Source organism: Lepidochelys kempii, chromosome 13, assembly GCF_965140265.1.
Source record: "Lepidochelys kempii isolate rLepKem1 chromosome 13, rLepKem1.hap2, whole genome shotgun sequence".
In the NCBI taxonomy this organism is placed as follows: domain Eukaryota; kingdom Metazoa; phylum Chordata; order Testudines; family Cheloniidae; genus Lepidochelys; species Lepidochelys kempii.
Window position 1 is genome coordinate 4,360,312 of NC_133268.1, and position 15,486 is coordinate 4,375,797.

At 51.8% G+C, this 15,486-nt stretch overlaps 1 protein-coding gene across 1 annotated transcript; it reads right to left on the reverse strand.

The window, feature by feature from the left end:
- Positions 1–1,878: 1,878 nt before the first annotated feature.
- On the reverse strand, positions 1,879–14,895 carry LOC140897149 (uncharacterized). The gene is made up of 4 exons (XM_073309520.1): positions 14,837–14,895; positions 13,367–13,416; positions 2,849–3,314; positions 1,879–2,335 (listed from the first exon to the last, which is right to left on the reverse strand). Exons 1-4 carry the CDS (start codon positions 14,893–14,895, stop codon positions 1,879–1,881), a joined length of 1,032 nt encoding a protein of 343 aa, XP_073165621.1.
- Positions 14,896–15,486: the final 591 nt, after the last annotated feature.

Genomic DNA, 15,486 nt, shown 5'->3' on the forward strand with positions numbered 1-15,486 from the left:
CATCCTGATATTCAGAGGCACCGAACACCTACAAATCCGGCGAAAGCTGTAGGTGCTCAGCACAGCTGAAAGTCCGGCCTTTTGTTTCTAATTTGTATTGAAGTTCTCGGCCTGTAGTGCAGGAGATCAGACTAGCCAATCAGAAGGGCCCCTTCTGACCTCCAAACATCTGCCATGTGTGCTCTCCATCAAGAAGTCTTTGGAGGGAAATGTGCAAAAATGTAAAATCCTCATTAAATATGTCCTGGGAAAGCCATGTAAAATCCTTAGCTATTTAGTGTGTCTGCCTCTGCCATGCACAGTCTTCCTCCCTGCATTTCAGAGCCCTGGTGTAGCAGGAGTGTCTGGAAGACTAAAAGGGTGTTAGACACCCAGTACTGGTGTGTGGTTTTTTTTTTTTTTTTTTAAGCATTGAACTCCATTTCAGTGAAATGTACTCTGTGGACACTGATGTTACCGCCTGAATGTCTTTCATTCAGACACTAGAGAAACCAGGTCAGACATCTAACACGATTGTAATGGTTTTTCTCCCAGGTCCACCTTCCAAGCTCAACAGCTGAAAACCACCAGAGTTATAGTTTCTTGTTTTCCTGGTGAAATTTTCTGATCTGAAACCCCCCGTCCACCCATCTGGATTTTTGTTTGGAAGAAGATAAGGCGGCTAGACTGAATCATGGGAGCAAGTGGAAAGGTGGCATGGGACTGCTAGGAGCAGGGCTGCCTACATTTAGAATAGCAAAGGCCAGGATGGTCACTAACCGGGAGCCCCAGGGCTGCATAGAATGCGCAAAGAAATGTACCTGTAAATAAATAAAACCCCAAGCGTCCGCACGCTCACCTAGTGTCTGCTTGTATCTGTGCCTGGGGCGGTGAATAGGGATTGTTGCAGCTGTCTTGATTCTGCACAGTGAGGGAACAGAAAGTGAAGGGCTCCAGGCGTCTGCTGGTTGCATTTGCTCCTGCACTTTGGACACCCCGGCGTTGGAGAAATTGGCATGGAGGGGAGGGAAGATATGTTGCCACTGTAAGGTGGCTTTGCTGGCAGCCCCTGGGTTTCAGCAAGGCATGAGCCTCTGGCATCACCTCCAGGATTTTACCTGAAAGCTCAGGGGGATCAGATGGAATAAGATGCTGATTGAAAAGCCCTTTGAGTCCCAGCTTGCCAACGGGGACCCAGGGGGATCCGTGCCCCGGCCAGCGCTGCCTGCTTGGGATGCATTCGGGGACTCGTCTCACTCTGGTTCTGAACAAGCGTCGTGTGGAGCCAATGGAACACCGGAGTCAAGCCGGGTCCGAAATGCCAACAAACAAGTTTGTGTAAATCCAGCCCCTGTAGCAGGTTCGAACCTGTCCCTCTCGGGAAAGGCCTCCCTCGGTCTTTGACCTCCTTGGGGGGGGCAGCTCTGGGGCGCCCCCCCCTCCGTGCGTCCCCAGCCCATCAGGGCGCCGCTGTGAGAACCCGGCCATCCCCCTGGCATCGTGCCTGCAGCAGGCCGGGTAGCGCCAGCCCGGAGGCTCCAGCCGGGGCCAGGAAGGGGCCGGCGGGCGTTAAGAGAAGCAGGCTTGTTAAAATAGAGTTTATTGCGAGCTCGGGCATTGCCATGCTTTACTCCACGGCACACACAGAACACAGGCAACAGCGGCGCGGGACGGAGCGAGAACACACCTGGCCCCGTGGGACGCATACCTGGCAGCGCCCCCCCTGCCCTCCCCCTCCCCTTGCCCCAAGAGCGGGGTGTTTATCTCCCTTCCTGCCCCGCGCTCCGGGTCCGCTTCGCGCCCCAGCGATTCAGGGGCGCCGGGCCGATCCCCCCATTGACACTTGTTACAAGAATATATTTAAATGTTCAACCTAAAAACGCCCCCCCCAGCCCGCCCTCACTTCCCGATGTTCTGCAGCAGCAGCTGATTGCTCAGGGCTTTCTGGGCCAGTCTCTCCTCCCGGGACATCTCCAGGAACTCCCGCAGGAGGTGGAAGGTCAGGTCGAGGGAGTTGGGTCTGCCGTCTTTCCGCCGCGAGGAGTAGGGCGACCGCTCCTTCCTTCGCAGCTCCGGGGTGCTCTCCGCGCCCCCGGCCTCGCAGGGACCGAGCAGTCTGTGGAGAGAGGGGAGCCCCGCTTCTGTGCCCGCTGAAGGCAGCGGGGGCTTGGCCCCCAGCCCCGGTCTCCTCGGCCACAGTTCCCAGGCTGGACCGGGGACCAGAGCGAACTGCGGGGCAGCTCCCCGGGGCAGCTCCAGCGGGGAGCCGTTCTCCGACGGGAGAAACAGCAGGACGAGGACGAAGGCAGCCGACATCATCCGGATCCTCATAGCTTCTGCTTCTGGGGCTGGGCGCCTGCAAAGAGAGCCCGGGAGGGGTTACCCAAAGCCAGCGGGGCGCTGCAAGCCTCCGCCGCGGGCAGCCCCGACCCAGGCACCTTCCCGGGGCGAGCAGCATCGAGCCCCCCACCCCACCCCGCCGGATCCATCCGCGGGGCGGTTACCAGGAGCCAGCCCTGTCCCCTGAACACATGGCAGGGAGGCGATAGAAACTCCCCCCGTTCTCCGCCCTCCAAGCCAGGCTCCTAAGGCTCGCCCCAGCCAGGGCAAAGGAGCTGTCCCCGCCCGATCCCCAGCCCTGCTCCGGGGGCGGAGGGAGGGGGGTACCAGCCACCCCGGAGCTTCAGTTACATCTGCCGGAGAGCGGTGCCGCTTGGCTTTCAAGTTTGCTGAGCGGCAGCCGCTGGACTAGGGGCCCCGGGAGCGGAGGGGAAGCCAAGGAGCGCCCCGCATCGCCCTTGGAGAGGCCGGACGGCTGCAGCCCCGCCAAGGACCCTCGCCCCGGGCGCAGCGCTGGGGGGGGACTCACAGTTGCGGTTCTCTGGAGAATTCAGCCGCTGGTCCCAAGCGCAGCAGGTGGCAGGAGCCCCTCACACATGAGCACCATGGCGAGCCATACAGGCAGGGCTTTATATACCCCCGGCAGCCTGCCAGGCACCCCACCACGTGACGGGCTGCTCGGGCGTGTGCTGGGGGGGGGCACAGATCAGCGCCCCGGATCGGGGAGCTGCTGGAATCGTGACGCGCTAGAGACCAGCTGGGGAAGGGGAGCTGGGCTCCCCGCGGAGCGGGGCTGGGTCGCTGGGCTGCGCACAGGGGAGCCGGGGCTGGGGGTTCGTTAGCGCGCCCATCCCTGCGGGCGCAGCCAGGCTGGGGCCGGCCTCGGGCGCCGGAGCTGCCCAAGGTGCTGAAACGCCGCGGGGCTTGCTCCCGGGAGGAGCCTGGTGCGGGCGCTTCCAGGGCAGGGACAGGCGGGGGCGCGGGGCCAGGGCCGCCTGTCCCACCCGAGCAAACCGGCGGTAGCCGAAAAGACAGGACTTGGCCCTTTGTTTTTGTTGTCTCGGCCGGTATGGCTGGGGAGGGGGGTGGGGGGGGCAGGCTCCCTCTGTCTGACACGCCCAGCAGCCGGCTGTGTAGCCCTCTTTCCTTCGCAAATACACAGGCACCCGCGGCTCTCCCTCTCCCCCCCCCGCCCCCGATTTTCAAAATTCAGAGCCGGAGGTCAGCCCCCGAATTCCCGACACAGGCCCCCGAAAGTGGCCCGGGTTCCCGCCCCGCAGTGGACACGGCTGGGTGTGCAGGGCTTTTGCAAAGGAGCCACTTAGTGCGAAGGAGCCCGGCTAAGGATGTGGGGGCTTATTTTAGGCATTCTTTAAAAACCCGGTACCTATATAGGTCCACACACACGCTGATATATGCCAATGCATGTGTGGCGTATGCCTGGGGTGGGGGTGGGGGGGGTGGGTGCTGTGCGAAAGGACAAAAGATCAATATTATTTCTATTTCTCTCTCCGCCTATGTGCCCGGTGGACGTTGGCGACTGGCCACTAACGTGGCCTGCATTGGAAGGAGCCAGTGGTTCTCACCCTGTTTACCCTTGCGGGCCCCGTGTGCAGCTCTCTCTGTGTTACGGGGGCCCTATTCACACAGTAGCTATATCACCTGGATGGCCCTGAGCACGTCACATGGTCCTGCAGCTGGGCGCTGACCGGGCTGCAAGGGGCCCCCCAGTGGGTCCAGAACCACTGGCCTGAGCAATGAAGCCTTGCAGGTTTATATGAGTGAAAAATGTGAGCGGCAGTGTCTCTTTCATAAGTTGGGAAGCGAAGTGATTTACCTGACTAGCCTGTCTGCAATTCTCCTCTTAGAGTGATTCATTTTATGAGCTCATGGAGATTAAAACTTCACTTACGCTCTTGAAAGCAATTTTCCTCCTTTGGCTGAGTACAGAGGTAAATACATTTCTTTGCCTAATCACCCACCAAGGTATATGCCTCTTACTGCAAATTGTGGCTTGCGGGGTGGTTCTCCTCCCCCCCCCCCCCACTGGTGCTTACATCATTCAGGTTTTGGAGTGAAATGCTCAGTTATTATGGTGATCTTGTAGAATTAAGATTCTGCTCAATAAACAGCTCAAGGGTAAAGAGATTTCTGCCAGGCCAGAGCTTGGCTGCGTGGAAAGAAGCACCATCCTTAGTTTAGGTGACCCTATGTGCAGGCTCGTTCTGAAGACAAAAGGGAGGCTGCTTTCTTGCTATTCATTCAAAATATTCTAAGCAGCGTTTGCCTGCCAGCCAGCCTGAGCATTGCTGCCTGAAACCCATTCAAATGAAAATTGATTTAAAGCAACAGCAAAAAGTATAATTGGCCAGGGACTGAGACTGCAATGTACATTTCATCTTCCCCACTTTCCCTTTACTGGAGTTCTTTGGTATCTGCTCCTTTGTTGGTTTCAGTTATTACCCAGGGCTGTAATTTCAGGTGCTCAGCTTGAGACTGATGTTCAGAAAGTGCTGGATGGCCCCTTTCCCCCAGAATCAGGCCCCACCTTTAAGGTGTCTCAAGTCTGGTACCCAAAATTACCAGTCACATTTGAAAATCTTGGCCTTGCACAATGATGAGGCCAAAGGCAGCTCTGTTTGCTGGTCCAAAGAGGGCGGCCTTATAAGGGCGACAGGCAGTCAGATGTACCATGGATTGTCATGTTTTTTCTGGTGTGGACCACGTGCCAGAAGACAGAAGCCTCCCTTCCCATTTGTGGCCATCTCCCCTCTCACTGGCAGCTGAATAACATCCCTCTGGCAACTACAACAGTTGCTCACATGGCACAGTCACTTCAAGAAAGTATTTAGGGAGAGATTTTCAAAGACACACAGAAGAGCGAGGCGCTCAACTCCCGGGGGAGTGGGTGTGGAACTGCCCTTCCTGCCATTGAAAAATCTCCTCCTTAATGTCTTTTCAGCTTCTTTTTGGCATTTAACAGCTAGAAACAAGGACCGTATCACCAGCCTTCTCTCCATGGACCACAATCCAGGTGATCAAATGGTGGCTTTCTGATTTGGAGGTATATAGGGATAGTATACAGAGTCCTTAGTTCTGGAAGGGATATTAAACCTTGTGCTTCAGGGATTAAGACAATCTCTAATTTAAGGGGACCAGAATGAGACCTAATGTAGCCAGCAGGTTATCTCACAACTGCTACTGTGAGGTTCTTAGGTATTCCTCTGAAGCATCTGGTGCTGGCCAGAGACAGGATACTGGGCTAGACTGTAGGTCTGATACAGCCTGTCAGTTCCCTATCCATTTTCCTGTCAAGCAATATTAGGATCTGATGTAAGTTTAGTAAAAAAAAAGTGAATGTCTCCCTTTTCTGTTTGAACGTGAGGCTCAGAGCTCTAGAAATGGTGTGTGTGTGGGGTGGGGGTGGGGAAGTGAGAGAGAGGCTGAGTCCCATTTGGGTTGTGATCAGGATTGTAAACTCAAGTGAAAGCTTTGATGGATCTTCTGAACATGGAAAATGTTAACAAGAGAACACATTTTACTTGGTTATGGGTAGCACCATGTCTCACTCAGATAATAAAGGCCAATCTACAGTGATTACACCTTATAAAATGCAATTCTCCCTAGGTAGACGTGATGACAAGTAACAGACACAGATAACAACTGCTACTGTGTGAAGGCATCATCTATAGTAACTCCTAGTATAATGGAACTGAGCAATCATTCATAATGGCATCTTGCAGCTATCATTACCTAAAGAAAAGGAAGATCTGGTGATAGACGCTTTTAATCTTCATTTTCCCTCCTGGTTCAAATGCAAGTCGCTGTTCAGTACAGATTGCCCATGTCTTTCATAATGTTTTGCCTTTTTCTTTTCATGACATCTGATTCTGAGAATGGTACAGAGGAGGTCCGAACGTTAAATAATTGATATGGATGGTTATTCCTGAGAGCGAATGCACCCATGACAGATTTATAACATTTAACAAGTTTTTAGTGTCATAAATGAATGAAGATGTCCATAGACAAGAGTCACTTGCAGTCAGACAGCGGTTGATTCTGCACACACACACGTGAGTAACTTTACTCAAATGAACAGTCCCAATTAAATTAATGGCACTACCTGTGTGTGTAAAGTTACTCAGATGCATAAACATTGGCAGACTCAGGGTCCTAGTTTGTATGATGTAGTTACATTTGCCAAGGGGTGGTACATAGTGATACTTGAAGTCCAAGTTTATTTTCTAGGTTTTATTTTATGTATATGCTCAAAAACTGTGAAGAAACAAGTATTATGATGATTAAACCATCTATTATCCTGAGAAAGAAGTGTCAGAATATCTTCTAATTCTGTAATTGTGGGTCACTGGGTTGTTTTTTTCTTTTTTGCCATTCAAATTCCTTTGTGGGAAAGAAATTGCTGTCCAGATGAGAACATTTTATAACTGAGTCTAAAATGAAACCATCATATTTTCCCCTCCTTTTTGAGAGGAATGAGCTAGCCTAAGGGCCCAGCAATGAGTACCGGACAGGCCGACCCCCTGTAGCTGCATAGAAGATGATGGGCAGCAGTGGACCTCTGTGCAGGATCAGGCCCTAAATTAGTTCCCTAACAGATGGTCCTGCTGAAACCATAAGTGTGAGATGGAGGACTAAAGTTTTGGAGCATTTCCCTATTTGATGTGATTATCTCTCCTTCTCTCCCCACTTTATGTGAGCACTGCACATGGAATTAAAACCAGCAGGGAACTGACTGTTGGGACAGTGGGCTCTGGGTCCTCCTCTGAGTGTGACAGCAGTTCTCAGCCCTGCTCTAGCTTGCACCTCAGGATGTTCTGGCTCTTTGGGGAACAGCTCTGGCATGGAGGGGTGTGAAGGCAGTCACCGAACTGCAGGCCTGGTGTTTCATTCATATGCTTGTTTATGAGAAGCAGTGCAGCTCCTGCAGAGTGAGTAGTGGGGAAGTTGAAAAATTTTTTTTTCTTTTAAATGGTGGTTCTGGAGGTGGATGAATTTTCCTGGGTGTCAGGTTGCAGCATCGCTCCAGATTCAAAAGGGAGCCAGCTGGCTGGTGCTGCTTTGTGAATAGATGCAGCCAAATCTGTCTAGAACGTAGATTTGGCGGGAGACACTGGTGGCATGTGGAGCAGGTAATCAGCTCAGACGTAGCCCTGCTTGAGTGCTAAAGTGTAGAGAGAGCACGGATTCCTTTTGGATCCGGTGTGCAGGCTGTGGGGAAGTGCAAAGGTTGTTAATTTAGTGTCAGATTTGCAAGGAGTGTTTGGCCAGGTCTACACTAGAAAAGCTTTGCCAGCTTAGCTATACCAGCAAACCCACCGAGGGTAAAAACAGCTTATTCCAGACAAAAGTGCAGCTTATACTGATTCAGTGAGTGCAATAAGATCTACCAGCAAAAGCACTTTTAGGCTTGTATAGCTGCATCCACACTAGGGCTTTTAGCAGTATAGCAACGGCATTACAAATCACACCCCTAAGTGCTATCCTGGCAAAAGCCCTGAGGTAGATGAAGCTTCCCCAGCATGCAAGTGCTTTTGCTGGCCTAGCTTATGTCACTTCGGGAACCTGTCTAGGCTCTGCTGTCTAAAGGGCTAACTATGCTGGAAACCCTTTTCCTGCAGGCCTGGTCTAAGGGGCTTTGGGGGCAAACTGCTATTGGATTTCAATGGGATTTGGGCACTAAATCATTTACGCCCCTTGATTTACATTTCCTGTTACCTCTGCTTTAGTTAACTCATGCAGACACTTCAGCCTGGGCCTGGCAGCATTACATGTCTCAGCAATTCAAAGCCTCTGGTTTCTGTCCTTTTACTGGGGCTATGGGGTCAATGCTAACCACTCTGGAGTACAAGCTTCTCTGCCTGCCCATACTGGTGGAGTAAACAGCACCAGCTGCTGAAGGGCAGGAAGTGAGCTACAACCTGAGGTTGGCTGATTTGTTTTTTCCCCCCACTCTGAAGACCCCGGATCTCTTACAGGGTAAGCAAATGGCTCAGGTTGTGTCTTGTTAAAGTGTCTGAATGTGTTCGTTTGATCAGCTTAGCCTACGCCACATTGCACCGGAAGGTATTTACATGAAATAGCTTGTCCGCCTCCAGCATCCTCTCTTGTCCCCTCCAGAATTCATTTGTGACCATAGCTCGTCACACCTGCATTGCTCTGTTATATACTCGCTGTAAAGCTCTCTCTAGTCTCATCTGTTGGAGACACTAAGGTTTCCAAAGGCACGCTGTGGAATTCTTTACTTTGGCATTGCACTAAGAACAGCTCTGCACTTCCAGAGAGCTCACCATTTGAGGATCTACCCCCATAAGACCTTTATATCGCGGGCCCAAAGTTTCAGACCTGTCCTTTTTTCAGGGCCTGGTTTTAGAAACATGCCAGGGGCCTGATTTTCATCATGCTCATCACCTGCAGCGCTGAACGACTTTCAGTGGAATTGTGGGTCCTGCAGCTCTGAAAATCAGCACCGGGTCTGTCCCCAGTCCGGTCGAGAAGGGGAAACTGAGCCACAGTAATTCAGAGACTTGTCTAAAGTCTCCCAGGAGTCTGTGGCAGGACAGAGAACAGAACCCAGTCTTGATCCTGTGCCTTAGCTGCAAGATCAAACACCCCTAGCTCACTGTCACACAGCAACTGAGCTGCTAAGACCCTTCGTCCCTGCCCTTCTCTGTGTGATGGTGTGAGTGGTTTCAGCTCAATTTGAAAGTCAGATCCTAACTCGATGAGTAGAGATTGTTTTGCAGATTACATTTATCAGGCAGAGCTGCCTCAGGATTGTAAAGCTAGTTTTGTCCCTCGGTATCTCTGTTTCCCTTATGGCAAATCCTGCGTGATAGTGCTTTGGAACATTTTTCTTTTGCCCCTGGTGTTTTAGGATTAGTCATTTAATCATAGGAGAGACATTTAAAACTTTACCAACAGCTGAGTCTAATAAGTGGTGTGCATAGTATTTAGAGATCTCGTCTCAGGATTTTTTAAACATTTTTGTTCTGTCACAGAATCAATGACACATTCATAGCTGAAAAGCACATGCAGACAGGCAGCCTGGGGATTAATTATGGCTTTATTGTTAAGGATGCCATTTTGTTTTCCTCTAGTAAAAACAGAAGGCAGCTAAGTGTTCATGAAGCTTTCAGTGATGTCAAGCTCATCAGTCAGCTCCATTCATTGGATCATCCAAGCGGTCCGTCCCATGGCTCTTGGGACTCAAAGAGCCTCCCAATTAGGGATGACTTGTCATGGGAGCTTTCCCTCTCTTGAACAGCTAGATGTGGCAGTTCTGAACTAGGGAACATGACAAGTTCAGCTCCAGCAAAGCATGGATAATTTTCACTTCTTTCTCCTGGCAAACGTGTGTTTCCTAGCAGCACTGAAAACTTTTCTCCACTAGGAATTCCTTTCCTTAGTCCTTACTAACATTTTAGGCTGGAGGCTCCAAGTGGTTTTGATTCTTCCTACACATGATGGGGCCGGGCTGAGACCTGATCCATACAGCCAAATGAGAGACAATACTTTTGTGATGCCCCCCCCCTGGGTGCCACCTGGGACTGGGGTACCACTGAGCTTGCCTAACTCACCAGCCTGTGTTCCCTTTCCACTGTACTGCTATGCAGCCTGTCAAGCCCTTCCTGAGGCTTCAGACGCACTTAACCAGCATGCAAACAGGTAGGGACACACCCAGCTGCAGCTATACACACAGATGCTGAGATCAGCTCTGCATGGGAAGGCTCAGCTAAGGAATTGCCCACTACTGAGGTGCACCCCCCCCGAGGGTAAACCCAAAATTGTACCATCTTGTGCTGCACAGAGATTTGTACAGTGTAAGCTCATGAAATTCACCCCCTCCCTCAATGTGGAGAGGGATACACACAGCTTTCTGCTCCCAGTTATGGTTTCCACACACACTGGTTTTAGACAAAACAAACGAAAATTTATTCACTATAAAAGATAGATTTTAAGTAATTATAAGGGCTAACAGAGATCAAAGCAGATTACCTAGCAAATGAAACAAACACACAAACTAAGCTAATATACTAAAGAAACTGGTTATAAGTAGCAAATTCTCACCCTAAACATTTTAGGCAGATTGCAGAGATTCTGGAAGGCAAACAGCACCTGCTTGCAGCTTAAAACTCCAGATATATCTTTCAAAGGCCAGACACCTTCCCAGTTTGGGCTCAGCCCTTCTCCCCTAGTCCAGTCTTTTTGTTCTTAGGTGTTTCCAGCAATCCTCTTTCTTGGGCAGGGAGTCACTGAAGAATGAATCACGATGATGTCACTCCCCTGCTATAAATAGTCTTTGCATATGGTGGGAATCCTTTGTCTCCCAGTTTGATTCCCACCCCTGGTCAGTGGAAAAACACTAGTATTATCATGAAATCCAGTACCAGGTGACTTGGTCATATGTCCCTGCAGTCATAGCTCAGGGGCTGCTTTCAGTGTCCTCAGGAAGGCTTCCTGGTGGGAGATTGACATCTTCAAAGATGTATTATTTTCCCTAATGTCCCTTCCCAGTGAGCCAACCAGATTGATTCATTTTCTGTCTAGTGGGTGTTCCTCAGGTGTAAACACATTTGTAATAGATGCATAGACAATATTCCCAACTTCAGCTACAAAAATGATACATGCATACAACTAGGATACTCATCTTCAGTAAATCAGAACCTTTCCAATGACACCTCACATGCCTCATCTTGCAGAAAATACATAATAGTCATGCCATAATCATACCATAACAACATCTCGATGAAGAATATGGGGGAATAGTGTCGCAACTTTGTCTCGCAGAAAGTTTTAATAAACTAGCTGTGTAACATTCAGAGCAATGAGAACATCCGGAAACAGAGGCTCAGGAATTTGTAGCACTCATTCCCCAGCAGACTCATTGGCTTATGTCATGTAGGTTCGCCTCTGTTCTGGAGGCTGGCGTTCGCCACATTGTGCAAGGGCATGGGTTGGTCAATGGGTTGCCTGTGGGGCAGTCTGGGTGCTCTCACAGAGGGGAATGTTCTCTGTGGGCATGAGGGGAGGCAGAACAGGGCACAGCTGTGACTGGTCTCATTAAACCTGCAGCAGGGTCCGAACCCATTTCTATGTCTGGTCTCTCCCAGATCTGCATGGCTGCAGTGAGCCCAAAGGAGAGGCTGAGGCAGCTCTATTTCACTAGGAGTTGGGTGACCAGCGTGGAACACTCCAGGGCACTTGGCCTTCGGCAGCAAGGTTTGCTTTCAGAGAAGGGCACGGGAGGTTTTGGTCAGTTAGTGGGGAGAAAGAAATGAGAGACCTCTCCCTGCTCCCCAGAACAACAACCCCACTCACCCCTTTGAGATTAAAAACTAGGCCAAAGGGTGGAGCTAGGTGGAGCTGGCATTGACCGCGTTTCTCCCGTCTCCCAGCTGAAGCCTGCTGAGAAGAGCTGGTAAGGTGCCACCCTGGCTTGGCGCAAGCCCTGGCATGTATGGCTGGACAGAAAGCAGTACAGATAAAGCTCTGCAATGGGCAGGGATGAGCCAGGTAGGATCAGCACTGACTGCATCCGAGCCCTGGGGGAGATGCGGTCGGTGCTGATAACATTGGTGAGTGCTGAAGGGTGGCCAGATATAAAGGAAGAGATGAGTCAATGCCCTTATCGCTGCTCTCAGCCTCTGGGGAGAGACTGAAATGAACTTGCACTTGTGGAAACTCTGCCACTGAGACGCAGACATCCCTTCACTGTAACTGGAGGAGTCTCCTGCACTTACACAGCACCTTCCATTGGGGCTTTGCTGATGGTAAGCCCCACAACAGCCCAGGGACAGAGGCGGTGTCATCCCCATTTTACTGTGGGGAAACTGAGTCACAGAGAGGTGAAATGACTTATCCAAGGTCAGATGCCAAACTAGTGGCAATGTTGTTGCGACCCCCACAACGAGATGAATGTGAGTCTTTAGCCCCATCTAGTGGATGGTTAACCAAGAAGGCTTCCAACTCTGTTATTGCTTAATGCTTATGGACTCGGGCCACGCATTTCCGAAGGGACAGCTACGTTTAGGTGCCCCTGTTTTTGGGTGTCTGACTCGAGGCACGTCAAAGGGTTTGATGTTCAGGAATTGCTGGGAAGCCACCCTCTGAAGCATCAAGTCCTTTCAGGCGCCTCAAGTTGGGCAGCTAAACCGGAAGCACCCAAGATGACGAGTCACATTTGCAGATCTAGGCCTTAGCCCTTTAGCTTGGGTGTGACAGGTTCATATTTTTCGTGCTGAACGTCTTGGCTCCAATGCCCTCTGTTGGGCTGGCTACCCTGGGGTTAGAATTCATGCATTCCCATGCTTGGGGCACCTCTATGAGTGCCTGTGCGTCAATTCAGCCGCCTGGACGTGGAACAGGCATAGTTTCATTTATTTGTTTTTCCGTTTTTTAAAAAAAATTCCCCCTCTGAGCGCCAGCCAGTGCTCTAGGTGCCCAGCCCACACGTTAGAAAGCCCAGCCCTCCCCACACCCACGGATGGCCCATCCAGCTCTCCACCTCAGCCCACACCCTCATCAGCGGCCTTAGCAACGAGGGGGAGAGATGGATCTTGCAGTGTGCAGGGGAAGATTACACACCTGGGCCAAGGTGTGCGGGGGCGGGGGAGTGAGTCCCCAACTCAGTACCCCCTCCCGGAGAACACCCTGCCAGCAGTGCCCTCTGGTTTATATTAAGGGAATCGGTGCTGGTCTCGCTGTGGTGTAGGCCATAGGCAGAGGGGTTCCCTCAGGGCTTTATAGGGTAACACCAGTGCCTTGAGCATCACCCATAACATTTCTGTGGTTCACCTGGAAGGCCGCGTGGGGCTGCTTTGTGCCCCGTTCTGAGAGGGACAGGGTGACCCCCCACAAACCGCATGGAAACATCTTATCCCTGGGATGGGTCCAGCCGCCAGCCCGACGTGCAGGTTTTGTGCTGCCTCTCCAGCTCTGGAGAAGGCGTCTCATGGGCTGACGAACCTGAGATTGACCTTCATGTTTCACCATTCTCAGGTTAGACAGTCCTCGAAACACCCCTCACTTGGGCAGCGGCCAGGCTCCGCCTGTGGGACGTCTTCCCCCGCCTGTCCCCTGCAGTAGAGATGAGAGAGAGAAGCGTTATACCTCCCCCTCCCTCTTTACGTACCGGCAACAATGTCTACACACCATGTCTGCTCACCGTGTCGGAGCTCTTCATGGACGAGAGTGAATTAGAGCCCTCACCCCCAATGCCACCTGCGGCTACTGCGCTGTATTAATAACCATTCAGGGGGCTAGTTATCGAAACAGCAGCCAGCTGAGTTAACGGCATGAGTTAATGGTAGCAAATTGTGTAGCTGTCTACCATGGTCTAGGCCAGAAGTGGCTGCTGTGACAGCCATTCAGTCGTATACCTGCGCTGGAAAGTTTCCCCCTTGTAAGTGCTGTAGGGGCTCCCTTACTGACCTCTCCCTACTGCAGCGGGGGGCCTGTGTGGATGTATTGTATTGATCTTAGGCCTTCCCTAAACTCAGTGGCAACTTGTTGCTGTCACGGCGGATGATGGTTGAAATATCACAAGACTGGTCTCCTGCATTTGTGGGGGGATCAAGGATTCAGAACCCAAGGTCCATATGCAAAAGAGAACGTGCAGAGGGTTACCCTGAGAGCACGTGCAACTCCCTTGCCTGCCCATGGCTACAGCGTGTGCAGTCATGGGAACTGCATGAGCACTGACAGAGAGTTGCAATTGTGCTTGCGTTCTTGCACGTGGTGAGTTTGGGGTGGAAGAGCTGAGGAAACATTTCGTGAACCATTCCTTTGATCCACGTTCCTAGTTACAATCCCTCTATTCCCAGCCAGGCATTTCAGCTTCTTCACCTCCACACCAGCCTGTAATGCAGTAAAATATCACCTTCTTAAAGCCCTCACAGGGCTGGGCAGGGGCTGGCTTCCGGGAGTGGGTTTCTGGGCCAGGCAAGGCCTAAGCAGATAGATGGGAGGGTACCATCTGGCAAAGCAAAAATACACCTTAGGATGCTGGGATTCTCCTGCTGCTGGCATCCTTGTACTTATGCCTGGCCAGTGCCTCACGACACTGTGTTTGGCCTAGTGGCGAACGTAGCGATTGGAGACCCTGCCCACCCCAGGGAAGGCCCCTTTGGTAACATTAGCATTGCTCGCTCGTTCAACAGGCACCTGCATTATGACCATACAAGGGTAAATATCACTTTGAGGCTGGGGCAGCTGATGATCGCCATCAAATGGGCCTGCAGAACAGCTTGATTGGGCCTGGGGTAGCTTAGAATCATAGAATATCAGGGTTGGAAGGGACCTCAGGACCAACCCCTTGCTCAAAGCAGGACCAATCCCCAATTTTTGCCCCAGCTCCCTAAATGGCCCCCTCAAGGATTGAACTCGCAACCCTGAGTTTAGCAGGCCAATGCTCCAACCACTGAGCTATCCCTCTCTCCCTCCCTTTCCTGTGGAAGCTTTTCCATGTGCTGTCACTGCTGTGAGAGACAGAGCTGACTGTGTCGAGAGCAGTGACCCTTCCTCCTCCTCCGTTGGGATGGCGACCGTTGGCTCCATGATGCCCCCAGCCTGGGCAGCAAGCGCTTGTCTAATGCCTAACTCCAGTCTTATAAGTGGCCATGCTTCCGCGTGCTTCCCTGATAGGGCTGTGCACTGCTGCACATGTGGAATTAGAATCATAGAATCATAGAATATCAGGGTTGGAAGGGACCTCAGGAGGTATCTAGTCCAACCCCCTGCTCAAAGCAGGACCAATCACCAATTTTTGCCCCAGATCCCTAAATGGCCCCCCATTAGTACCCCAGGCCTTCCGGGCTGTGACCACAGGTTCCTTTTCCCCCTGTCTTAATGCGGGGAGGGGCAGAGAGGGTCAGCCCCTGGGCTGGGGAATGGCACATCAGCACTGCCTACCTCCCCTTCAGCGGGGCTCATTTCAACCCAGCACAGAATGTAAAACGCTGTGGAGTCCAGGGATTGCAGGAGAGGCTTGGCAGCTCCCGGCGTGGGCGTCCGAGGCAGAGCACTGAACGGGCATGTGGCAGTTTGGTTTGTGCTCCAGCAAGGTGTTTGTGTGATTGCCATTGCAGGCCTTCCAGCACTTTACCCGCCTGTGCATTGGGGATTTTGGCAAACGTGGCCGGCTGGGGC

Excerpts from the sequence above, each read along its gene's own strand:
- LOC140897149 (XM_073309520.1), bottom strand. The coding sequence starts at position 14,895 with ATGGAGCCAACGGTCGCCATCCCAACGGAGGAGGAGGAAGGGTCACTG. Across the intron at positions 3,315-13,366 it reads GGAGCCTGGCCGCTGCCCAA|GCGGCCCTGGCCCCGCGCCC; the intron begins GTGAGGGGTGTT and ends CGGGTGGGACAG. Across the intron at positions 2,336-2,848 it reads TTCTCCAGAGAACCGCAACT|GCGCCCAGCCCCAGAAGCAG; the intron begins GTGAGTCCCCCC and ends CTCTCTTTGCAG.